The sequence below is a fragment of the Serinus canaria genome, chromosome 20, assembly GCF_022539315.1.
Source record: "Serinus canaria isolate serCan28SL12 chromosome 20, serCan2020, whole genome shotgun sequence".
Taxonomy (NCBI): Eukaryota; Metazoa; Chordata; class Aves; order Passeriformes; family Fringillidae; genus Serinus; species Serinus canaria.
The window spans coordinates 8,785,730-8,810,680 of NC_066333.1; the positions used below are offsets into that span (position 1 = coordinate 8,785,730).

Genomic DNA, 24,951 nt, shown 5'->3' on the forward strand with positions numbered 1-24,951 from the left:
TCTGCAAACCCTTCTGTGCTCCATCCTCAGTTCCCCTCCTCAGGCTGAAGTGAGAAAAATGCACAGACATTACATAGTGGGGAAAATGCACAGAGACATTACACAGTGGGGAAATGCACAGAGGCTTTGCACATCCCTGTGTGGCACTGGGGGCGATGCTGTGAGCTGGGCAGGGGGCAGACCTTGGGGGGTCTCACCCACATATTCAGGTGCTATTTGGGTAAGAGGGAGCAGAATATTTTATTAAAGACTCCCTTTCTTCCCAGTTCTCCTCAGTTCAGGAATGCACAGGCCATGCTGAGGAGCACTCTGTACTCCTGCCCTCTGCCCTGGGTATCTCTGCCTGGGAGACGGTGAGGAAATTGCTGAATCCAAAACCCAGACAAGGAAATCCTTTTGCAATTTTTTTGGCCATCATGGGACACTCAGGATGCAGGACACAGCATGTCTAGAGCTGTTGACCCAAGGGTGGGTCCAGCTTGTTCCTCATACCCCACATGGTTGAAGTTGGCAGCCCAGACTCCTACAATTAATTTTTCATATTTCTTTTTCAGTAGCCTCTTTCAAATACCAACTACATACCCAAAACGAGCTACACAGACCAACTGCAAGCAGAGGAGAATCAAAATAATGGGCTCAAGGCCAGGAGTGGGGTTGCCAGGCACAGAACTCCCACTAATTAGTTGGAACAGTAAAATGACAAAGTCCAGGTGGGGGCTGGGGGGTTGGAGTTGGGATTTCTCACCAGAGCAATCTTCAGGTGGCTTAAAATGCACATGGAAGATGTGAGGGGGTAATCTCTGTCTTTTGGGTGTTGGCTGTGGGTGGTAGGATTTGGGAGGCGCTTTGGATCAAGTCAGTGTCCAAGTGTGACCAGGGCAGGGGAAGTGTGGCTGTGCTGACACCGTGAGAGCTGGGGATGCATTCCAGGGCTTGGCTGAGGATGCCATGCAAGCACCTGAGGCTGATTCAGACCCTGCATCAGGCAAAGATCTCCTGATTCTGAGGGGGACCCTTCTCTGGTGGAAGCTGAGTGAGCACCAGACCCTAGTGGATCTGGGATGTGAGTTCCCAAGCAATCCTCTGCAACAGGGAATTAGTGTGAGGAGGCAAATCCTTTAGTGGGATAACTGGGAGGACATTGTAGACTGAAGGAAGAAAGGATCTTGTGTTATAAGCCCCCCACTATCCAACCAGGAAATATCCAACCTCAGATCTCTTCTAAGGTTATTTCCTTAATTCTCTTTTAACTCTCTCACATTTGTGGATGCAATTATTGTCCTATGGAAAAAAAAATATCCTCCCACACAAGTGAGATGAAGACTATTAACTGGAGTCAGCCACTTGTGACAAGAGCTGCTCGAAGAACAGAGAGCTGTGTTTATGGTGCTCTGGTAAGAAGCAAAGAGCACACTTTAAAATAATGATTGAATAAAACAACAGCCGTTCTCCTTCTTCTTCGAGAGCAGCAAGCCCGGCTCCAGCTGTGCCTGTCTCCCAGATGTGCCCATGGGTCTGAGCGTGGGATTCCCGCCTGCAGACTCGTCCCGCCGGCGGACTCGTCCCACCAGACGAACCAGTTTCACTTTCAGAAATAGGAAGTTCGCCGGGAAGGACCGGCGAGCGCCCAGACGCGTGCGGGTAACGCGGGCCGGCAGGATGAGCTTCCCGGCCGGCGGCAGGAGCCCCGCATCCCGCCTCGCCCCGGCCTCCCGGTGGGCATAGCCCACCGCATCCAGCACATCGCCGGGCATGGAGCAGTTCGTCAGGAAGCGCCTGACCTTCCTGACATCCTTCTGGAACAAGCTCCGTCCCCGCTCCGTGACGGAGAGCTGCTCGCTGGGGTATCTTGGCTCTGATTCCGTTTCGCTGAACTCGGAGGCGACTTCCATTTCCTTCATCCCCAAGTCCTCTCTCTGTATCGCTTTGTACGCTTTCACAGCCCGCAGCGCCTCGGAGCTGAGCATAAGCGCAGGGGACAAACTGCGTGTCCTCAGAGAGGAGGGCGAGTATGTCTTAGCCCGGCGGCTGCTGGGGGAGCCGGCCATGGGCTACGTCCCTGCTGCCTACGTGGCCAACCTCAGCCAGGGCACCTCCGCTCACCGCCCGTAAGTATCCCCTGCTCTGGAAGCACAGGGGGATGGATGGAGGCTGGGCTCGGGCGGCACATCCCGCGCAGGGAAAGGCAGCGCTCACCCTCCACAGCGGCGGCGAGCACCAGATCCCCGTCCCCTGCTTTTGGCCATCAGCGGCGCTGGGACTGAGCGGGGACCTGCCCTCCCCTGGGCACCCCTGCAGCCCCTGCAGCTCTTGGCAGCGGGGTGGAGGTGTTCGGCAAAGAAAGCGAGATTTGGGGATGCGCCAGAGATGCCGGTGCTCCTTCCTGCCTGCATCACCCTCGCACGGGGTGGGCTGGCTCTCGGCTGGGTGCGGAGTGATGCTGGGCAGGGTTGCAAAGGATCCTGCTTGTTCCGCCTGCTTTCCTTTTTGTTAAAGGGGACCCAGCAGGAAGAGAGGGAGCTGGGGAACTTGTACCCGAGCCCTGCCAGCTCCAAAGGGCTTGGGAGCACGGGAAGAAGCATTTTGGGTTGGTACCTGCCAGGAAGTCCAGAGCTCTGCAGGGCCAGCTGTTGCTGCCGCTGCCATCCTGCATATCCAGGGCTGGGAGCTTCCTCCCGGTGGGTGCCTCTCCCAGCCGGCAGGGAGCTCGGGGCATGTCTCAGCCCTCTGGCAGCCGGGGAAAGCCCAGGCTCCTCGTTGCATAAGGCAGCCTGGTCCCGACACGTCGGGCGAAGCGCCCCGAGACACAGCTGTTCCCTCTGTGCCCTGAGTCACCGAGCGCAGGCAGCGCGGGATGCGGCGGGCGCGGCACCCTGGGGACCCCCCCGCGCTCCCCCTGTGCTGAGTGGGGTAGAGGAGAGGAGCGGGGGAAGCCCGGACAAGGTCCCCGATGTGCGGGTGGGGTGGGAGAGACCATCCCTGCGTGTGCTTTGAGGAAGGCAAATCCATCCGGTTGGGCTGCGCTGTGACCACACCGGTGTAGACCGTGGGGTCGGCTCCCTGCCTTATTGCCATGGCGTGGGACAGTTGGACAGGCTACAGGGGAGCGTGTAGCACACACAGATGTGTTTACCTGTGTGTGTGTGTGTGTACATCTGTGTGTGTGTGCATGTGTGTGTGTGCATGTGTGTGTGTATATGTGTCTGTATAGGTGTGTGTACATGTGTGTGTGTACATGTGTGTACCTGTCTGTGTACCTCTGTGTGTGTACCTGTGTGTGTGTGTGTGTGTGTGTACCACCTGTGTACCTGTGTGTTTGTGTACCTGTGTGTGTACTTGTGTGAGCAGCAGCCGTGAGCAGCTGCTGCCCAGCCCCATCCCGCGGACAGGGGCAAGGGCGATGCCAGGGCGTGGGAGGGCGGACGGCAGGACCGTGTGCGGCTTCCCCGCCGGAGCGAGCCGTGAGCAGGCAGACTCCGCGGAGCCGCGGCTCGGAGCTGGGTGCTAATTTGTTCGCCCCATCACATATAATTTCCTGCGCGGCTTCTCAGACGCTGGCGATCCCAGCTAATGAAACTTTTGGCTTCTCACGTCCTGGCTGCCTTAGGCTGGATGGAGCTGCGTCTTCCTGTGCATCTCCCTGTGTCGGGAGCCAGCCAGCCAACGTGCCTTTCCTTACGGGAATTCAGTGATGAATCTCAGTGATATGACACAGAAAAGGGGTTTGGCTGGGTCCTCCCCCGGCTTGGTGCTGTGAAGTCCCCAGGCAGCACTGCCCCAGCTGGAGCAGCAAAAGGCAATTGCCAGAGATGTTTTCATTGCTCAGCCATTTGCTCAGGGGATCAGAGCTGGTTCTGCCCATGAGCTGCAGGTCGAGAAGTGCAAAGGGATCCTGTGCCTGCAGATGTTGCTGTCATGGCAGGACACAGGGACAACCTCTCCAGAGCATCTTCCTCACAGGGCCAGGTGCTTGGCGCTTTATTTACCACAGGCTGTCAGTGCAAGAGTATAAATCTCACCTCAGGCTTTGGGATGGAGCTGAGACAGCAGTGTCCAGAGACTGATGGAGGAAATGCCACATCCCTGGCAGTGTTCAATACCAGGCTGGAAGGGGCTTTGGGCAGCCTGGGCTAGTGGAAGGTGTCCCTGCCCATGGCAGGAGGGGTTAAATGAGATAAGTTTTAGGGTTCCTCCCAACCCAAACCATTCTGGCGTTCTGTGATTCCGTGGAATGGTCTGCAGGCTGCAATAAACTGCAGCCAAGTGCCTGTAAAGCCCACCCAATGGAACAGCTTTGGTGCAGGCAGCCACATCTACAGGTTTTAGACACAGACTTGCCACTGTGCCACTTGTTTGCTGGCTGTAGGAATGAGGAAATAGTGAGATCCCAGCAGCTGCTCCCCCTTGCCAGCTCAGAGGGTGCAGACTCCCCTGAAATGGATGCAGACCCATCTGTGCAGCACCCCCCTGCCCTGTTCCCTCCTGACCCCTCTGCTCTGCTCCCCAGCTGGTACTTCAGCAAGATCAGCCGGAATGAAGCAGAGCAGCTCCTCCTCTCGCCTCCCAACCAGCATGGCTCCTTCCTCGTCCGGGACAGCGAGAGCAGCAAGGGCGAATACTCTCTCTCAGGTGACCTTGTGGCAATCATCCAGATAAAATTAGCACAGGGAAAGGAAGCAGGCTGCTCCTTAGGAACAGCTCCTGGCTTGTTTAGCATGGGGTGAAAACAAGAATAAGTTTAAAGCACTTTTCAGCACCTTGTTGAAGGGAATGGGCTGCTTTCTGAGAGTGAGGGGAAAGTTTGCAGAGCAGGGATGGATTGTTGAATCACTGTGGCAAAGGAAAGTGCGTGGCTCCTGTCTGGGGTATGAAAGGCATAAACATTTCACTGCAGCTTGATGATGGTTTTGTGGCACCAACTCCCAGGATTTCATTCCAGCAGCTTTTGTCATCTGAGGGTTGTTTAAAAATATGCTGCCACTCCAGATTACCTGGGCCTTGGCTGCTCCCACATACTGAAATCTGGATTCAGGGGGTTTTGGACCAGGCAGTGGCATTACAATCTGTTTTAATCCCCATAAAAGTAATCCTAGGAAAATTCATGGCAAACTCCAGATCCCACCATCAGTCCCTGAGCTGTGGGAGTCACAGCCACTCCTGGTTTGTTCTCTTTGAGCAGCTCTGATGTTCTCAGAGCAGTCCATGGTGGAGTTATGCCTGGCAATAAAGCTTATTAATTATCCCTGATAATAGAGCATCACCTCTGTGTTCCAAAGGAGCCTGACTCACAATGGCCAGGAGTCCTCTGGGCCAGGAGGTGGGAGCAGAAGGGAGGTGGGGAGTGGGATGAAGAAGTCCAGGGGAGAGTTGAGTTACTTTAACTTTATTAGAAGACTTGGAATCTTTAAAGGAGAGAGGGTGGAGCCAGCAGGGAAGTGGGGAGGGACTGATCTCTTCATGAGCTGAGTTTTCCCCAACCTGGGCTTCCCACAGTGCGCAACCACACCAAGGTCAGCCACTTCCGAATCTGCAAGAGCCCCAGGGGCAGCCTCTACATCCAGAAGGGACACCCCTTTCCCAACATGGAGGAGCTCCTCGCCTTCTACACGGAGCACTGGAAGGTCATCCAGAGCCCCCTGCTGCAGCCCTGCAGCCCTGCGGTGCGTACAGGCACAGCCCGGCCCGCTCCCCGCCCTCCCCGGGGTGGGGAAAGGGAAGGGAAACGAGGGAAACCAGAAAGAATTAGTCTGTCCCTCTGGGTTTTGAGTTCATTAAACTAAATTTAAAGCCCACCCTTAGTACAGCTGCCAGCATCACCTCTGATCAGCCACGTTAAGGCTGGGCATGGCACTTATTTGTATTTTTGACCAAGCCAAAATGCACAGATTTTTCTGAAATGTGTTGTCCATCTCAAAGACTGGAAACCAAGTTGTTACAATCCCATTCAGTACGGATCCTGGAAAAATCTGCACTTCCAATTCTTTTCCTGAGAATATAAGACAAAACACATGGCTTTTATAAAGTTTTTATACCAATTAGTGCAGTGCTCATAAGTCTAATTACAGTATTAATCCCAAATTGCCAGCTCATTTCCTGATTAGAGTTCCATCCACTGATTATGACTTGCAAATAGCAATTAACCATGTGAATAATCCAAGAGTGAAATTGAAAGGTGTGGGATAAAAGAAATGCTCTACAAACTGAAGTCTAAATCAGCCATAATGTGCAATAATATTAATTCATGCATTTTTATTTATTGGTGGAGATGGAGAAAAGCCACTTTTGAGGTCTGATGAGGAGTGAATTAAGACTTGAACTCCTGGTATTTCCTGTAGTCTCCAAACTCTCCCCCTTGCACACCTGGGGTCCCAGCAGGGCTCATGCAGAGGATGCCCTGCAGTGAACACAGAGGGAAGGGCAGTGCTCAGGCTCAGCCCCTGGCTGGTGAGCACCACGTCCTGCTCCTCTGTGGGCACCAAGGGCTGCTGCAGGCTCCAGTAGCAGGTCCTGGCTGTCGGGCTGGTCCTAGTGTGCCATTCCATGTCCATCTGACAGACTCCTCCCGAGAGGGACGGCTGGGAGCGCCCGCGCTGGGAGTTCACCCTGCGGAGGAAGCTGGGAGAGGGCTACTTTGGAGAGGTGTGGGAAGGGCTGTGGAGGAACACGGTGCCAGTGGCCATCAAGATCATTAAAGGTACGTGGATAATCAGATGTTAACAGCAGCCAACTGAGTCTCTTGTTCACTGCCATTATCATTGACCCTCCTTTACTTCTTCATCCTCCTGGCCACTGTGACTGTTTTATCATGCAAACTGCAGTAGGACCTGGCGAGGAACCACTGGAATATTTCTGTGCACAAACCTAAGTTTGGGCTGCATCCCAATTAAAATGGCTCCAACTAGTGGGGGTGTGACAAGTGACATCATATCAAATCAAACGGGTTTGTGATACATCAAATCCTGATGGGACGATGATCCTGAAAATGAGACCCAAAGCCCCATGGAAAATATCTCTTTGGCTCTGAAACACAGGTTGTGCAGACCTGAGCTTTGAGAGCAGGGATGGGCTTTGAGGAGGTAAAAAAGGTCCTCATCCCAGTTGGAGGAAGTGAGGTCCCAATGTCTACCTGAGAAACTGGCTCACAAAGGCTGTGTTGGCTTTGTCCCACAGCTGACATGAAAGCAGAAGACTTCACCAAGGAGATTCAGAACCTGAAGCGCCTGAGGCATGAGAAGCTGATCCAGCTGCACGCCGTGTGCTCCCTGGAGGAGCCTGTGTACATCATCACTGAGCTCATGCGCAAGGGCAACCTCCACAGCTACCTCAACAGTGAGTGCTGTGCTGGTCCACAGGATGGGGGTCCTGGGTCACTGCTTCCTGTGCCTCAGAGTGGCCCTATGAACCTGAATGGGGACACTAAGAGAGTGCCAGCCTGGTTTCTGCTCTGTTTGATCAGTGGTAACACAGAGCAATCCATGGGCAGTTGGTGGAGATGGTCTTAGGATCACAAATTCTGCCACGATCCTCTGCGTGTCTGTTTGGGTTGGGTCTGCATCAGCCCCTGGGAGCCCAAGCCTGTTGGTAAGGACCTTCATCCCTCCTCCACCTACCCATGGTCTGCCAGCTCCCACCAGAGCACAGAATCTCACTGTGTTTGGGCAACTCCACCCTCTTTAGGAATGAAACAGCCAAACCTCCCCGTGAGTCTGTGCGTGTGCACAGCTCATAACATGCCGTGGACCACTCATCACCCAGTTTAATTTTCTGGGCCTTTCTTTTCCTGACCTAGCAAAATCCAACAAACCGCTCCCACCAAGACCTGTTTTTCTACAGGGTACTTCCCCTCCCACCCACACTGACCTTGTTTTTGACTGGGGCTCACAGGTACAACAGGCTGAGAGGCCTGCAGGGAGATTTGCATGGCAGAAGGTGACCTTTGGCTTTGAACAAGCCATGGATATCTGTGACCTTGGTGCTCTTCAGAGCCCACCCTTGTCCCATGCCAGAGGAGCATGTGGCTGTGCTGGACTTCCCAAAAATCACAACAAGGACAGTCAGACAGGAGCACAAATTTGAGGTTTTACATCATCCTCATGTCCCACACTGCCAGCACAGGATCTCCTTCCAAACCAAAACACCAAAAAAGGTGTTGGTAGATCCAATGCTTGGATTGTCTGGATTAACAGGTCCTGAAGGGAAGTCCCTGGGCACCTCCCACCTGCTCAACATCGCCTGCCAAGTGGCAGATGGGATGAGGTACCTGGAGGAGAAGCACATTGTCCACCGGGATCTGGCAGCCAGAAACATCCTGGTTGGAGAGGAACTCACCTGCAAAATCGCTGATTTTGGACTTGCCCGGCTCCTCAAGGTCAGCTCAGGGGATGCTGTGGTCCCTCCCTGCCACCACTGGAGATCACAGAGCTGTCCCATGATGGAGGCAATCCCTGCCATCCCCAAAACTCGTGTCTATGTTGTTCACCCCATCCCTCATGTCCTGTCTGCCATTGCTTTTCAGGATGACATTTATTCCACCAGCAGCAGCACTAAAATCCCAGTGAAGTGGACGGCCCCGGAGGCAGCCAACTACCGCACCTACTCCCTCAAGTCCGACGTCTGGTCCTACGGGATTCTGCTCTACGAGGTCTTCACGTATGGACAGATCCCCTATGAAGGTAGGGCTGCTGCCCCACTCCATCCACCTGCTGGGCAGCTTGCCCAGGGTCCCCAAAGCCAGAGGGTCAGAATTGTTATATTGTCTCTTCCCTAAGGGATATGGGAGCAGCTCCTGGAGCAGGAACAGGTTATTGTCCATTCAGGGATGGCTTAGAGGGATATTCAGTGGGTGCAGGAGCTGGGGGCAGGAAGTTGGTCTGGATATCCCAGATCCTCTTTTCTACCACCCCTCTGGCACAGAGACACCGTTTCACAGCACCACCAGTGACATCTTGGCCACCACAGGTGCACCTTCAGGGCATCCTTTGGGGACATCAGACTCAGGGGCATCTCCTTCCTTGCAGGAATGACAAACCAAGAAACCGTACGGCAAATCACCAGGGGCTACCGCCTCCCCCGGCCCAGCCCCTGCCCTCCCGAGATCTACAGCATCATGCTGGAGTGCTGGAGTGGCAACACGGAGGAGCGTCCCACCTTCCTGGCCCTGAGGGAGAAGCTGGGCTTCATCTACAGGCGGCTGCTCAGCTCCCTCTCCTGAGGGATCCCTTCCCACCATCCTTCCTGCACAAGCCCCTCCAGGCCAGCTCTTGCCAAGAAGTTCCTTCCTTCTGGTTTGCCCTCTGACAGGGCTACAAGGAAAGCACATTCCCCCAGAAAACAGCCTGTGGTCCCTCACAGCCAGGGTGCAGGGAGGTGGCCCAGGGAGAAAGCAAAAAGTTGTGCAGAACTCGTTGCCAGCGCTTGGCTGTGTAACAGTTTGGAGAAGGCCCAAGGAGGCATCACTCAAAGTTTACATCTTCGTTCACTCAGTAGGGTGGGAGGCCCCTGCTGCTCCCCACACAAACGTGAAGGTTTGCAGTTCATGTTCAGTTGTGGCTCTGCTTGATTTATCTTGTAGTGTGTGTCCGGTGTATTTATCAATAAATGTGTGCGCATCCACCCACAGGAGTCTTTGCAGTGCATTGCTGGATGCTCCTCCCTCAGCACACTGCTCAAACCCTCCCAGGAATCATGGGATGGCTTGGGTTGGAAGGGCTCTAAAGCCCATTCCAACCCCCCTGGCATGGACAGGGACATCTTCCACTAGAGCAGGTTGCTCCAAGCCCTGTCCAACCTGGATGTGAACACTTCCAGGGATGGGTTCAAGGAGCCCACCAAGGAGAGGTTCAAGGGAGCACTGATTTGCAACCAGCCCCACTCTTGCAACACAGATAAAACCATTTTCGTGTCTCTTTGGACTCTATTCATCCAAGTACCCCGTGTGCCTCTGCCACCCCCTTTCCTGGCAGCAGCCCCACACGCCCTGAGGACTCTGCAGAGTCAGCTCCTGACTGGGCTGCTCTGCTCTGGATCCTTTTCTCACTCACCATCCTGTGGTTATTCCAAGAAAAATGAATGTCTGTGTCCTAATATTTAATTCCTCCTTATCCCAGGTGCAGGCAGCAAAGGTAAAACCCTGCATCACCCTCTTTGCTCTTTATTCCACCCATGGGGCAAGCCAAGAGATGCTCCCACCACCCCCAGCTCCTCCCTAATCCCAGGATCTGACATTGCAGGGGGACCTTGAGCCTCTGGTCCCTCCTTAGCCATGGCAGAGTGTGCTGCACCAAGTCCCTGTTGTCCCCTGCCCATGCACACTCCCAGAGGCCGGACTCTCCTTGGCAGCAGTGGAAGAACCCATGGAAAAGCAGGAATTGGAGCAATGTCAAGGCTTCAGGCTGGTGCAGGCAGGGGTAGCCTGAGTGGGGCTGTTAGAGCCCTAACACAATTGTGGCACTGGTGGCAGGAGCAGACAGGCTGTGGGTGAAAGGTAACTGGCAGAGGTTAAGAATTCCTCCTGACAAGCCCATCCTGCCCCTTTGCAGGTGACCAGGGGGACTGAGCCAACAGCAATGTTGGAATTTATAAAGTTAATAAAGTTTATGCAACATTCCCCATGCCTGGGCAGTGTCCATGCTGTGCAGAGCAGCAGAAACAAGTCTGGCTGTTGGCTGAGCAAGTCTCCAAGTGCAAGGGGCCTGGAAAGGGGAGGCAGGAATGTGGTTTAGGGGTGGGATGAAGCCTGCTCTGTTCCTGTCCACAGAGCTGCAGCCCTGTCCTGGGAAGGCACCAGCTCCTGGTTAGAGTATTCCCAGATGGAAAAAGCAACAGGCTGTGTTTGGACATGGTTGCAAGAGGAAATCCTCTCCTTGCACATTTTGCAGCCTGATCAAACACCTGAGCAGAGAGCACAGCTATGTGCAGCCCAGGCCCTCCCCTGCAGGAAAGTATAGACTGAATACACATCCAGGAGGGGAAGGGCTGTGGCACACTAAGGAAGGGCAGGGACATGGTGGGGGGCTGCTGTACCTCAGAATCACTGAATGGTTTGGTTTCAAGATCACCTTGTTCCAGATCAGCCCCTGCCACGGGCAGGGACACTTTCAGGGACACTAGACAAGGCTGCTCAAATGGCAATAAAACCAGTAAATCTGCAGGTCTGGCTGCCAGCAGATGGAGCTCAAAAATAAGCCCGAGGAGAAGGATGTGCGTGGGGTGAAGGGGCTGCTGCGGGGCACAGCCATCCATGGTGGGGTACCCGGAGGTGCCAGGGGGGCACCAGCCCGTCACACACATGGCCCAAAACCAGCTCGCTCCGCAGTCACAGTGACCTCTTGGGGATGTGGAGGGGAATATGGGGGTGTGATGGCACGGTGCTGCTGCCCACAGCAGTTTTCCTTCCTCCTCCTCTTCCTCTGCTGCATGAAAAGCCAATCCACAGCCTGGGTTTGCCCTCCAGCACGGCCGGCTGGGTTTCGGCATTTCTCAGAGTCACTACTTGTTTTCTAAAAGTAGATAAACTTGGTGGGAGGGTGAACCCAAATTTTCCTATCTGGTCCCAGGATCTCAGCCTGAGATGGGCACTGCAGCCCTTCCCCCAAAACTGGACCAGGCTTTTCCTTAATTCCAAGGCAGGAATGCTGGGGTCCCAGTCCCTCCAGCACCGCTCCGGAGTGGGCTCTGCAGATCCTGCTGTCAGAGGGCACTGCAAATCCTGTTGTTACAGGTACCTCCTGCTCCATCTGCAGCCTGGCATGTGCCCGTGTGAGGATTCAAGGATGGGAGCCTTGACCCAGTGGCATTTGGAAGTAGCCTCAGGCTAATGCGATGTATTTCAGCTGCACAGCTCATTTCTATTTTTAAGGACCCACATCAGCATTTGAAGGGTGAGGGGGAAGCAAAGCTGCTGGAGGGAAATAAACCAAACCAAAACAGCCCCCAGCAGCAAGAGGCAGGGAATGGAAAGAAATTCTTCTCACTGGAGGCGGCGGGGTGGCACGAGGGCTGCTGCAAAGGACGAGTGAGCAGAAAACAGCAGCGAGTTTTTAGCAAATATGTGCATTAATCAGCAGTTAAAACACCATCAAGGGAACAGAGGGGGGACATCAGACCCTGTGGAGTTGATGCCATGGGGGATGGGTGCTTGCCCCTCCCTACAGGAAGAAGGGGATTGATTGGGGAGGTGTGCAGTGTATGGAGAACCCCTTTCATTACCTTGCTTCTACTGCACAGTGTTTCCCTTTCTACCCCACCACAGCAGCAACATGAGGACACAGGAAATCAGCTGGAATCATAGAATCACTTAGGCTGGAAAAGCCCTCTAAGATCATTGAGGTCAATCATTCCCCCAGCACTGCCAGGCCCACCACTAACCCATGTCCCCAAGTGCCACATCCACAGGGCTTTTAAACCACTCCAGGGATGGGGACTCCCGTGCTTGGGAGCTCTTTCAATGTGGAAATTTGTCCTGATATCCAACCTAAACCTCTCCTGCCACAATTTGAGGCTGTTCCATAGAATTATGAAATGAGAGTTTTCTCTCATCACTTGTTACTTGAGAAGAGAGACACCCACAGCAGTGGAGACAGAAACAGAACAAAAATAAATGTGCTTGGCTGTCAGATGCTTTTCCAAAATGTCTGCAGGCTGTGAAAGGGCAGGAAAGGCCCTAAAAGCCTTTCAATCCCAAGCAAAAAAAGGCAATGCCAAGGGCTTTGCTCTCAGAAATGCCATGAAGCTGCCCAGGATCACATTTGTGGGGATCTGGACTCTCTCTGCATCTTCACTCCCAGCAGAGAAAGAGTCTGAGTCTGTGACACTTCACAGACATTCAGGAAAACAGCCTTTAATTCAGCAGGGTTTTTCCAGGCAGTTTTGCTTCACTGGACAGGGAACCATGGGCAGAAGGGCAGCCTTTGACAGGTGTTGCAGTCCCTGCTGTAAATCCAACCCACCCTGGAGCAGAGTGGAATGAACTTAACCTTCATCCACCATCCAAACTCTGGATAGGGGAGTATCCATGTGCTCATGACACCATTAGAGCTGGATCAGGCTGGGGAACATGCCCAGATAAAAGCCATGGATGTGGGATTGGTGCCTTTGCTCTGTCACTGCCTCCCCTGGGTGCCAGTTCCTGGGTTGGCTCCTCTATGATCACAAGACCAACAAGCAAATACAGTAATATTGACTTTACCTTTGTGTGTCCACACTGATTTCCAGGCTTGGAAAAAAATATTTGCTTCTCCAAAATATGTGGCTTTTGCTGGCAGCCAGCAGCAGAGGAGATCCCTGAGGCACCTGGGGTTAAGCAACACCCAAAGGGCTTTGCTGGGCCTTGGGAAGAGCCTGGAGCAGTGCCACAGCCACATGTCCCAGCCAGCCAGCCCACCTGGCCTTGTCTTACTCAGAAAGGGTTTATTTTATCTTGATTTTCCTGTGCTTAATGAAGTTTAAAGGCAGCCCCACAACAACAACAACAGCAGTATGCTGCCTGACTGGAAGTCACATCAGATCAGTTGCTGCCATGGACATGGGGGTCACCTTCAGGGTGCTGGCAGTGCCCAGACTGCTGGAACAGCCCCGAAGCATTCCCCCCTGGATGCACACACTGGCACAGGGGAGCAGAGGTGCCAGTGCTGCCCTGGCCCTCGGAGAGACAGGGGACACAGACACTCTGCCCTGACAAGGACCAGTGCCTGGGGAAGCAGAGCTCAGGGAAAAGCTTACTCAACACTTTCCACTGTAAAAACAACAGAACTGGAAATGACCCTAGATGCCTCTGCAGAGCAGCCACAAAGCAGAGCAGCCACTTGGCCCCAGCTGCTCCCTGCCTTTTGCCCTCCCAGCATGGGACATCAGGAGGCAAAGCCACAGCTCAGGGGTCCCATGGCCTCAGCTGCCATCAGGGCTGCAGCCCCCAGAGCCCACAGGGACAGCACCACACCTCATGCTGTGGCTGGGAGCAGAGCAGGAAGATTTGGCACCTTCAAATGAACCTCTGCAAGGTTCTTTTTGCCTCAGGCAGGAACAAAGGCACTCCTTTCAGGCAGGCTCTTGTTTTCCCAGCTATTGGGCTGGTCACAGGAAGGATCAAACAGCCAAACTGAATAATTGAAGGCAAAAATCAGGCAAAACAGCACTTGGGGCAGTTGGGATCCAGGGATGCAAACCCAGTGCAGTCTCTGAGCTGCCATCCACACCATGGGCTCCAGCCTGATATCCAGGTCCATAAAATGCACATCTTGAGCAAGTTCAATCTCTCTTCTCATTATGTAGGGGTCACTGTGCACCTAAATCCTTCCCCAGCCCCAGCCACACCTGCTCAGGCCCTGGCACTTGCTCCTACCCTTCGAGCTACCAGAGCAGCCGTGTTCTCAGGGAACAAAACAAGTTCAGTGCCAGCAGGGACAGGCTGTGTAGCCAAGTAAGGAGAGAAGAGGGTGAGGGAAGGCGTTTGTAACACCACCACAGCCCAGCCAGCTCCTGTTCACGTGCAAAACACACAGGGCCCGGTGAGTCAGGCTGGCACGTGATACTGGCACCACCACATCCTGCTGCTGCTGCTGTGTCCTGGTCCAGCCCCACCAACACCTCCAGCACCGCTCTGCTCTCCCCCTCCACGGACAAAATCAACCCACAACGTCTTAAAAGGCTGCTCAAGTTTATTCATTGTCATTGTGAGTTTAGGGTAATAAAAACGTGTTTCCATATGTGCTTCGAGAGGGCTTAGTTACACCGGGAGAGAGTAAAAAAGGCTGGAGTGGAATCGTCGGGGTTGCTGCGGGTTTCCATCAGAAAGCAGCACCTTTTGCTCGGAGCAGCCGGCTATTCTACAGGGGAGGGGCTGTGCCCGCCGGGTGGGAGGGAGCAGCCGCGATGCTCGCTCGCATCACACCGCGGGCCCCGAGCTGGACTCGCTGGCGTGGCGCCTCCGTCCTGCGCCCGGGGCTGCCACCAGCCCGCAGGCTATCGGTCCTGTGGCCACCCGCAGGGCTCCCAGGCTGTAACACACAGCAGAGAGACAGTCAGCCATCGTGCCAGCCCCCACATGTGGCACTACTGTCCTGCGTTTATTCCTGCAGCAAAGCGGGGGGGAGCCCTGGGCATGGACGTGGTCCATGGGGTCAGGATGTGCCCTGGGGGATGCAGCAGGGACAGCCCCTGGTGCTCCCTCGTGTCACCTCAAAGCACTCACCTCTCCTGGGACTCTGACACCGTTGTCATGGCTGGGTGAGCTGTCTTCCCAAAGAAGAAGCTGGCCCACCACTGGCCAGGGTCAGACTTGGGCAGGTCTGAGGAACAGTGCATGGCAGGGAGAGTCCAGGTCAGTGCAACCTGGGCACCCCACAGGAGAGGCTGGGTCACCTCCTGGAAGAGTTCCCATGAGCCATGACAGGTGACACTTACCTGGGCCATGGGGGATGACCTCCCCAGAGTACTCTGAGCTGCAGGAGCTGGTGCTGGATGTGGAGCTCAGGCGCCCTGTGGAAAAATCATGGCCATCAGAACCACTGCTGACCCGTGGTCATGCCATGAGAAGGAAAACACAGCCTTGGTGAGGCTGTGCCTGGGTAATACGGCTCAGCTTCATCACTGACTCACTCCAATACTTGCCCAGTTTAGTGCCAGGCCAGTAAAAACCACTAGGAAGGGAATACTGGGGAGATTCCAACTGCAGAGAGCAGAAAAACACCTGAACACCTCTGTAGGAAAAAGCCTGCAACCCTAAGGACAAAATTTAGTGGCTTTGAGAGGCCTCTGCAGATGACTTGAGGCCAAGAGGATGCAAATTCCTGTGTATAATCCATGTGCTTTTAGTACAACAGCTACGAGCCTGCTGCTTGTTTCATCTCGGGGGAATCCTTTAATTCCCTCTGGTTTAAGCAATCCATTAAACCAGAAACTCTCTCCCAGATGAGGAAGCAGGAGCAACCATTGCCCAGACTGGCTTTGGAGCTCATTTCTGAAGCAACAGTGCAAGGCGAAACCATCCACCCCATCCCCTTCAATCTCAGTAACAAGTGAGGAGATTTGAGCCCCCTCACCAGCTGGTACAGACGGGATGGGGGGCCCCAAGGAGGAGCAGCAGGGACACTGCTGGCTGTCCCCTTTCCTCACCAAGCACTCACATGGGGCTGCAGCTGAAAGCACAGACCTGAGCTCAGCTCCATCTCTGCTGGAGCCACATCCCCCCAGAGCTGGCAGAGACCCCCGTGTGCTCACCCAGCACCCCAGGCCCCCCCCGCCCCCAGCCTGCCCTTACTTCTGCGATAGTTGTGCGTGGCCATGAGCGAGCCGCTGGATGGGATGGATGCCATGGTTCTGATCTTGGTTCTTGTGCAGATCTAAACCTGGGAGCACAGAGGCAGCTGTCAGCACCCACCCTGACCCAGCCCTGCACCCCCAAAAAGCTGCAGGGGTGTAAATGGAACCAGTGTGAGTGCTGGACGTGCAGCCCTGCACTATGAACGGCGGCTGGTGCTCACTGCCCACAGATTAAACCCACAGAGCTCCAAGAGCTACGTGCAAAGCCAAAATAATTCCGTCATACACAACTGCCTGCGCAGAGTACAGCCTGGCACAGCCCCTTCCCGACCCCCCAGCCCCACCCCGGGTGTTTTTCTTGTAGGAATCCAGCTCCCCTCCTTGGATCAACATCTGGAGTTACAAAATCCCGGGCGGATGTTGCATAAGAAGCAAAGAAAGGTTGAGCTGGGGCACACACCGAGGGTGTTCCTACAAGAAGTTCCAGCCCCAGCCTGTCCCCAGCAGCCTCCCCATCGGCCACAGCCGGGATAAACCTGCCCGCCCTTCACCTCTGATGTGGCCCAGCCCCAGCTCTGAACTGGAGAAGTTCTTTCCCTCTTCCGGGTACAAAACACCTTCCTGCCAGCAGCTGACTCTTCCCGCAGACTCCTTATTCCCTGTCCGACCCCTTATTCTCCAAGAAAGCTCTAAAAACCGCTCAGGGGTCACACGCGCCAGCTGCCAACAGCTGGCGGACACCCAGCGCCACCCGGGAGAATCAACCTGTCCTCAGTGGGGAAACTGAGGCACGGCGAAGTTCCGCCCGACAGCGACCCCAGCGCAGCCCCCTCGCAAAGCAAAGGCTCGGGGCCGCCCCACTCCCCCCCGGCAGCGCACCTGGGCCGTGTGCGGGGTCCGGCGGGCTCCGGCGGGGCCCGGCAGGGCAGGGCAGGGCAGGGGGTCCGGCGCGGGGCCGCGGATCGCTCGCACCGCCCGGCCTGAGCCGCGGCGCTGCCGAACCGCCCCCGCAGGCAGCGCGGCTTTATCCGCTCCGGGCACGCCCGGCCCCCGCTCCGCCAATGGCAGCGGGGGCGGCCCCGACACGCCCCTGCCATCCCTCGGTCGCGATTGTCGCGGGCGGGAGAGGGGACACCCGCCGGGGGGAGCGGGACGGCGCGACAACGCCCGGAGCGCGGAGAGAGGGGGTTCCTCCCAAAAATCCTTCTCCTCTGAGGTGGTTCAGCTCCAGTTCCGAGCTGGAGAAGTTTCTTTCTCCTTTCAAGCAATGCTGCGTTTAAAATGAGGGTAAACATGAAAAATAAATAAATAAGGATTCGAGGGATTCTGAGCTGGCTGGGTTTTATCAGTTTTGGAAAAGAACCCTTAATTTTGGAGGAAAAGCTTGCAGCAAGGCCAAAGTACAACCCACAGCACAGAGCAGCTCCTCCGTGTTTGGGTACCAGGGCAGCATCCTGCACAGGAGCTGCTCCATAAACAGCTGGTTTTGTGGGATGTGAGGCTGGGAGAGCCAAGGCAATGGATGTGTGTACGAGGAAGCAGATCTGTTGAAGAGGAACAGAAACTTCACAGACAATTTCTTTCTGTTTGGAATGGAAATGGGGTTGAGAACAAAACACTCGAAGAGATGCCAGAGCCTTAAGGTATCTCCAGGAATGCAGTTTGGTACTTGGTATGCCTAAAATATTGCTCGTTTTCTCTCCCCTAAATTTCAGTAATGCTCCAGAGCAGAGCTTTGCAGCCCAGCTCGCTGAGGGCTGCAGTACAGCCTTCTAGTTTGGGTGCAGCTGTGGGAAAGAACATTTTTGAGGGGGTGATGCTTTAACCATTTTAGGGATTGAAGGCAGAAGGGAGCCCACATCCCAGCCTGGCATGGTTCTATCACAAACTCCTCATGCAACAAGCTTCATTCCTCCCCAGTCTGTTTTTTTTGCCTTAATCTGAAGTGATTCTTTAATCATCAGGATGAGGAACCAGTGCCAGGGGAGGCTGCCCTGGGTTGCTCCAGGACATCAATCTCCCTGCACAGCTCGTGGGGCAGCAAAAGGGCTAAGCTGCCCTCAGGGGTGTGTTTCTCAGTGGGGTATGACCACCCCAGCATGGGGACACTCCATGTGAGCCATGTCCCCAGCTGACCCAAGAAGGTCACACTGACTACTGCCATGGCCACACTGGCATGGACACTGCATGCACCCTCCAAGGAAAGCAGCCAGCACAGCTTTCAGGGAAAGCCTTGGCAGTAAATAAATAGATAAAGCAAATAAAGTCTGTAAATAAATAGATTATTTACAAAATTTACCCCAGAGGTTAAAGGGCCAACACAAGCACATGTGTGGTCCAGGTGGGGACCAGGTCCCTCCAGCCGTGCCTCAGTTTCCCCACCAATAATACTGACTCAGCGCTTTCCAGGGAAGGGTTTGGCTAAAGTTTGAGATGGACTTTGAATACACAAATTCCAACAGGCAGTTTAAACAGGCACGTGGTTGTTCTCATGCCCAGCATAAGGCTTCGCTTTTGTGCTGCGTGACTGGGTTTGATCACTGGCTGGATTTCAGGGTCCTGACACTCCCAACCCATTTGCTCCCAGTCCTTCCTGGCTACACAGCATGGAGAGTTCCAGGGCACAGGGTTTGGAGATTTTCCTGGCCTGGAAGGGAATGCTAGAAGGCTAAAAATTCAGTGCTTCAGACATGAAAAGTCACTTTTGTTTTAGTGTAGCCTGTGTCATCTCTCAGGTTCCTCCTCAACTCCCTAGAGATGAATTCCTGCATCCTCCATCCCCCTAAAAATGTACAGAGCAATTAGAGTGCATTGATAGAAAGATTATATTCCATAATGGATTATATTCTCCCCAGCAGGTACAGGATGGCTGTGTACCCCACTGAGCCTGAGCAGGCTAATTGCTTTAATTAATGATAGAGCAGAAATGAACAAACCTGCCCCAGTCCCTTTGTGCAATTTCACCACTTACACCCACATTTGGGGCTGCTTTTAAAGGATCACCTCATTAAGCAGATAACACTGGGGGTGTGATGCTGCCCCCACAGCCATGAGGGGTGAACTGGGGCTTTGCTACTTCAGGGGGATTAGTCTCCAGCAAATCGTGCCTTGTTCTGCTTTTCCTCTCAAAATCAATTCCATTTTGCCTTAATGATGCAGCGGGAGCAGCATGGGTAGGACAGAGCAGCCAGGGGAGACTGGGCAGCCAGTCTGGTTTCCCAGGACAAAGCCTGTTCATATCAGTGTATTGAAAAGAGGAAGATACATTTCATTTATATTGATCAAGAAATGGTACTTTTAAAGTGAGCAGATGACAAGATTTGGATAGATTTTTCTCTTTGGTTTTCCTCTCATTAGAGCCCCTAGGCTAGAGCCCAGGACTGCAAGGCTCTCCAGTTTGCTTTTTAGCAAGGTTTCTGTGTTTTTTTTCCTTTTTCTTTCTTTTTTTTTCTTTTAATCTGGCTTTTAGCTTCTGGCAACTGGCTTTTGTTATCTGCCATTTGCCTGGGCCATTGAGGAAGAGCCTTTTGTGTCGTTTTGAACTTGGCAGAAATTTCTGGAAGCTGGCAAAAGCTCCAGAGCTGAAGGAGCTGCTGGCTCTGGACTCCACCAGCAGTTGTGGGCCAGCATCAGGGGGTGTTTGGGGAACCCCAATGCTGTTACCAGATTCCTTCTAGGGATGTGACATCGCAGTGGCTTCAGGAATTTGGTTAAGAAAAGGTTGCCCAGCAGCCCTTTCCCAACCAGAGGATGCAGCAATTTTCTTGCTGGGTAAGAAGGCAGCACTTAGTCCTGGCACAGCAGCAGAGCCACAGACTGGCTTGGGTTGGAAGGGACCTGAAAGCTCATCTCATTCCAGCTCCCTGCCATGGGCAGGGACACCTTCCACTAATCCAGAGGTCTCCAAGCCCGGTTCAACTTGACCCTGAATACTTCCAGGGATGGGGCAGCCACAGATTCTCTGGGCAGTCTGATCAGTAACACACACCTGAGCTTTCCACAGCCCTATTCAGCCTGATCCTGCCCCACGGAGGCGTTTCCCTAATTCTCCCTCTGTTGAGGAACTCTTGCGGTAGAGGAGGAAGCAGGCAGGATCTGTGTTCAGGCTTGTCCTCCTTTTCCCCTCCTCCTTCTCTCGCTCCTCCTCCTCCTCCCCTGGCTGTTCCCGGCTCTGTTACTCACTGCCAGGTTTGGGATTAGGGCAGCGTCCGCCCGGCGCAGGCAGCTGCTGCCACCTATGGATAAAAAACACCCAAAATATTCATCCTAGATGCCACACTGGGGCCATCTCTGTCAGAGCCAGAGCAGCTCTGACACCCAGCCCATGCTCAGGTTGTGGCCTGACAGAAATGCCTGGACATCTTCTCCTGCCTGTATGGGTTTAAATTGGAAATGGGAATGTCCTGGAAATACAGGGAAAGACTTTCCTGAAGCACAGTGCTTGAGCAGCATATTTTACCTGTGGTGTGGAAATCGTGCTCTGCCTTTCTGGGACAGGTGCAGCAGTGATCCAAGTGCCTCCTTGGCAGGAGAATAAACCAAAGTCAGATCAGGGCATGGATCATTATCCCCATGGTGATGGGAGCAGGTCTGCTGTCCTCACCTTCAGTCCAGATTCCCAAAGGGCACAGGGAATTGGCATCAGGACCCCCAGAATTGTGAGTCTGATCAGAAAATACTCACATTGTGGAGAGAGTTAGACAGACAAGCTGTCTGATTTACCTGTGCAAAAGGGCTGTCTCCAATTTGGAAAAGCCAATGAAGAGACATGACAGCTGCTTGCTGTAATCCAGAGGCTTGTGGTGAACTTGCTTCCACAAGTTCCTGACTCATGGCTCATCTGTTCCTCTCTAAAAACTGGGAAATCAGTTTGCAGAAACCAGCAGCAACACTGGGCAGGATCCATGTCTGCAGAAAACTCCTAGACCCACGTTTGTGGGATCAGGGGAGATGCTACTACCAGTCCCTACTATCACATGAAAACAAATTATTCACCAATATAAACCCTAGGGCTTTGATGGGGGTTGGTTCAGCAAAAAAATTTCTCATTAAATTCTCTGATCCTCTTTTCACCCTTTGGATGCACCCAAAGCTTATGCAGTTATCCAGGTATGTCCTTTAACATTTCCACTAAAGCCATCAGGAGATGTGGGCAGCCAGGGGTCTTTTCTCTCAGTGCCTGTGGTTTGATAGGAAAAGCCATCCCTGGGATTCATCAGGCTTTTCCTAACTGGGAGATGTGCACAGCTGCCAAAACAAACACATCAATCTGGTGTAGCTTGACACAGCACCAGACATCTTTGCTGAAAACCCAGCATGGTCCAGGGGCAAGGCAGCATCCTGCAAGCAGCACTAAAGAACAGGGCAGAGGTGCCTTATCTCATTTGGGCTTGACCTAGATTGGGCTCTGCCCCATCCTCAGCTCACAGGGAGATTTAAGGGGTCAGAGTCTCGCAGCCCCCACAGATGCTGCATCCAGGCACCAGAAATGTCACAGTGTCCCTGATGAGATGTGGATGAAATGGTGCTTGTCTCCTTCCCTGGTGCTAAAAGATATTTCAGGGCATGGAAATGTTCATCCTGGCTGCTTCCCAGATGGACAGCAGCTCAGGCTGAGCAGTTTTATCCTCCACAGCCTCAATCCCATAACTCAGATATTTGGTGGAAAAGGGGTTCCTGGAAGAGCATCCCTGGAGCTGTGTGCTACCACTGACACCCAGGAGGAATGGGGACAGTTTTCAAGGCCTTTAAGCATTGTCCCTCCAGCACTGCTACCTCAGATCACCTTGGCCCCCAATGGCTGTGACCAAGCCCCACTGGGCAGGTCCCAGGGGTGTGAGCACCGTGGTGGGTCCTGAGGAGCAGCCCACCCTGCACTAGGTACTCTGCTCTCCCATCAGGGATGACACCAGACTCCATCCCCAGCTGGCCAAGTGGCTGGAGGACTTGGATGTCTTGTTATCACTTCCAAAGTTTATTTTTAAATCTCTGGCTCCAATTTAAAGGTATCAGCAGCATGAGCTGAGTGCAGGACCTTAAAATACCCCCTTTCTCCTCCTTCTCCTGCCTTTCTGTCCCATAAATCCCATCTTTATCTCTCCTCTCCAGGTCTACAACATGAGCATGAGCTGAAAACCCTGCTCATGTTAAAAGTTCGTGGAATCTACACCATCTCTGGAAGTGTTCAAGGCCAGTTTGATGAGGCTTTGAACAAACTGGTCTAGTGGAAAGTGTCCCTGCCTAGGGCAGTGGGGTTGGATTGAGATGATGGTTAAAATCCCTTCCAACCCAAACCAGTCTGGGATTCTATAATCCTATGATCTTTTCCTATGTGGTGCCTTGGGCCAGGAGTGCTGCCAGGCAAACACGCTGGGAGGGTCATGGCATGTAAACACAGGGACCTGGAAAGTTTGACCTCAAAGCCAGCCCCAGGTAAACATGCTCCAGAAGCCCCTGGGATGTACAGCAGGGAATCCCACCCTGTTTTAGTTACAATGGGAATGCCTGGTTTGTGTGCACCAGCAGCCAGGATTGCCACGGGATGCACGATGTGTACACGAGGAGAGGAGGGTCAGTGCCTGGGTGTTTAGAGCTTGTCCACCCCCAGCAAATGGTAAATGCTGAAATATCAGGGTGCAAAACCTTGGCAAAGCCTCCAAAGCTGGTGTGGAAGGAGCTGAAAGCCTGAACACGGGAAGAAGAAAATCTAACAGCCTCCACTCTGTCCACCAACTGCCCTACCCACCTTGGATCTGCTTTTCCAATGGCTTTTGCATGAGGCCAAGCTGCACTTCTTCCTTTCAAGGACTCTATTTCTTTGCATAGAAAGAAAACAGCAATATACAGCCATCCCTCTGTCCAGCCCCAACTCCTCCCTTTTGAGACCAGAGCTTCTGGAGCAACATCTAGGCTGGCATTCCTCGTGACTGCCATCTGCCCTGCCCAAACCCCCTCCTTCAGAGGAGACCTGCTGCATTTTATAACCACAAACACACAATTGCTCAGTGAGCTGAACACTCACGGGCAGGAACACCCCCAGAGCCAGGCAAATCCAGGCAGGCAGCCTGGAGTGCTCACATCCCAGATCCATACAAATTACCAGCACTGCGGATTATTCCTTTTCCCAGTCATACTGTGAGGGTCTCTTGGGAAAAAAAAAAAAATAAATTCCAGTTGTTATGTCTGGGCAAATGGAAATTTTAGCTTAGTTTAAAGGACCAAATCTCAGCCCAGGGGCTGTGGGGCAGGGTGGGGTGGAGGTGATGATGATGGAAGGAGTAAGAGGTTCCTGCCATGTTTGTGTGCAGCCTGCCCATCCCTTCTGAGGAAGGGGCTTTCTATTTTCTTGAGTCATCCTGAATCATTTGGTGGTGGCTTACAGGGAGGGTGAATCAAGCCCCAGTATGATGGGGGGGAATTGTTTCAGGGGGCCTGGATCTGACACCAGATGGAGGCAGACGAGGCGCTAAACTTCAGCCGCCCATGGATTTCACTCCTCGGGTCTCTGTTATTTCACACTGCTGAACATTTAAGGGCAAATTTACACTGTTTTTTGTGAGGGAAGATTATTCCACTCAGGCATGGCCCTTGAGCTAGTTTGTCCCCGGGACCACAGGTGCTCAGTCAAGTCCTTTGCCCCGGGTGCCAGCCAAACCTGGGCACACAGCTGTGGCTTTAAGCCTCTCCAGGCTGGGGTAAAGTGGCTTAAGGGAGCCGGGATTAGCCAGGTCTGAGAGCCCTCTCTCCTGCTCAGGTCCTGGACTATTTATAGGCTGATGGGCCGTCAGGCTCTATTTCAGTGCAGAACAGGGCACTGCCCAGTTCCCTTCTTCCTGCATGGGAAAAGGGGGGGAAACAAAAATTCTATTTACTGGAGAAGGAAAGGAGACAGGAGAGGCCCATCCCACGCCCACCTGGCAGACATGACCAGGATTTACTCCACCCTCATCTTCATTATTAAACTCAGCCATTGCCCCACTGTTTCCAGGCTGCCTCAGCCCTCGTGTGAAAAAAGGGCAAAACACTAAAATATGGATAGAAAGAATAAAGGATTTATAAACCTCTCCCTCCTCCACATTATCACACTTGCTGTCCATCTCCAGCCCATCCAGACCTGTGGTAAAGCTTCTACCCCTGTCCCAAAACAAGGCTAGGTAATCTCTTTAAATCCTCTTAGAGCCTTCTCCTTGGAAGTTTCTTTTTTATTTTTCCTGGCACTCAGTGCATTTTATGTTGTGCAAGGAATGCTTCATAAAAACAAAAGATAGCTTGACTATCATATTTCTAAGAAAATACCAGTGAGCTACAATATTCATTAAAAAAGGCCTCTCTTCTAATGAGAAGTTAGGAACATTTTTATCCACAGGATGAGTAGGTTTTTAGCCATTAGCCTAGGAAGGTAAGATTATTTTCATAAGGGTATCTAAATTAGCTGTTAAATTCGCTTGAAGGATGGTCTAGGCCATAAAATTGTTCTGGGTTATTTCATAGCTTTAGTCAAAATTAGCTTTCTTTTGACCTATATTTGGCTTTGGGACACAGAAAATTTTGGATTGGCCTTGGAAATGCACAGTTGACACAGACATAAACATTATGACCACTACATATTATTTTTTATGCAAAGAAAATGTCATTATATAACTGCAGGTTTATGGTTTCCTTGTCCTTCTAGGACTTGAACCCCACTTCCCATTA

The 24,951-nt window shown here is 53.1% G+C and overlaps 2 protein-coding genes across 3 annotated transcripts; one reads left to right on the forward strand and one right to left on the reverse strand.

Moving 5' to 3' along the window:
- The first annotated feature begins 1,595 nt into the window (after positions 1–1,595).
- On the forward strand, positions 1,596–9,616 carry LOC103818711 (tyrosine-protein kinase Srms-like). 2 transcript variants are annotated; one of them, XM_018917351.2, is made up of 9 exons: positions 1,598–1,844; positions 1,943–2,108; positions 4,508–4,629; positions 5,494–5,660; positions 6,556–6,694; positions 7,171–7,329; positions 8,187–8,368; positions 8,516–8,672; positions 9,018–9,616. In XM_018917351.2, the coding sequence occupies exons 2-9, from the start codon at positions 2,047–2,049 to the stop codon at positions 9,209–9,211; spliced, it is 1,182 nt and encodes a 393-aa protein (XP_018772896.1). In that variant the 5' UTR covers positions 1,598–1,844; positions 1,943–2,046; the 3' UTR covers positions 9,212–9,616. The 2 variants fall into 2 exon arrangements, with proteins under 2 accessions (XP_009091349.1, XP_018772896.1); XM_009093101.4 differs by having other exon boundaries at positions 1,596–2,108.
- A 5,020-nt stretch (positions 9,617–14,636) lies between these two features.
- On the reverse strand, positions 14,637–17,262 carry PPDPF (pancreatic progenitor cell differentiation and proliferation factor). Its single transcript, XM_050982045.1, has 5 exons — positions 17,137–17,262; positions 16,256–16,343; positions 15,400–15,474; positions 15,188–15,284; positions 14,637–14,993 (listed from the first exon to the last, which is right to left on the reverse strand). The coding sequence occupies exons 2-5, from the start codon at positions 16,308–16,310 to the stop codon at positions 14,882–14,884; spliced, it is 339 nt and encodes a 112-aa protein (XP_050838002.1). The 5' UTR covers positions 16,311–16,343; positions 17,137–17,262; the 3' UTR covers positions 14,637–14,881.
- Positions 17,263–24,951: the final 7,689 nt, after the last annotated feature.

Bases quoted from the DNA above. Each gene is read 5' to 3' on its own strand.
- LOC103818711 (XM_009093101.4), top strand. From the start codon at position 1,753: ATGGAGCAGTTCGTCAGGAAGCGCCTGACCTTCCTGACATCCTTCTGG. The intron at 4,630-5,493 runs GTGACCTTGTGG...GGCTTCCCACAG, and splicing joins GGGCGAATACTCTCTCTCAG to TGCGCAACCACACCAAGGTC. The intron at 6,695-7,170 runs GTACGTGGATAA...TTTGTCCCACAG, and splicing joins GGCCATCAAGATCATTAAAG to CTGACATGAAAGCAGAAGAC.
- PPDPF (XM_050982045.1), bottom strand. From the start codon at position 16,310: ATGGCATCCATCCCATCCAGCGGCTCGCTCATGGCCACGCACAACTAT. The intron at 15,285-15,399 runs GTAAGTGTCACC...ACTGTTCCTCAG, and splicing joins GGTCATCCCCCATGGCCCAG to ACCTGCCCAAGTCTGACCCT. The intron at 14,994-15,187 runs GTGAGTGCTTTG...TGTGTGTTACAG, and splicing joins GTGTCAGAGTCCCAGGAGAG to CCTGGGAGCCCTGCGGGTGG.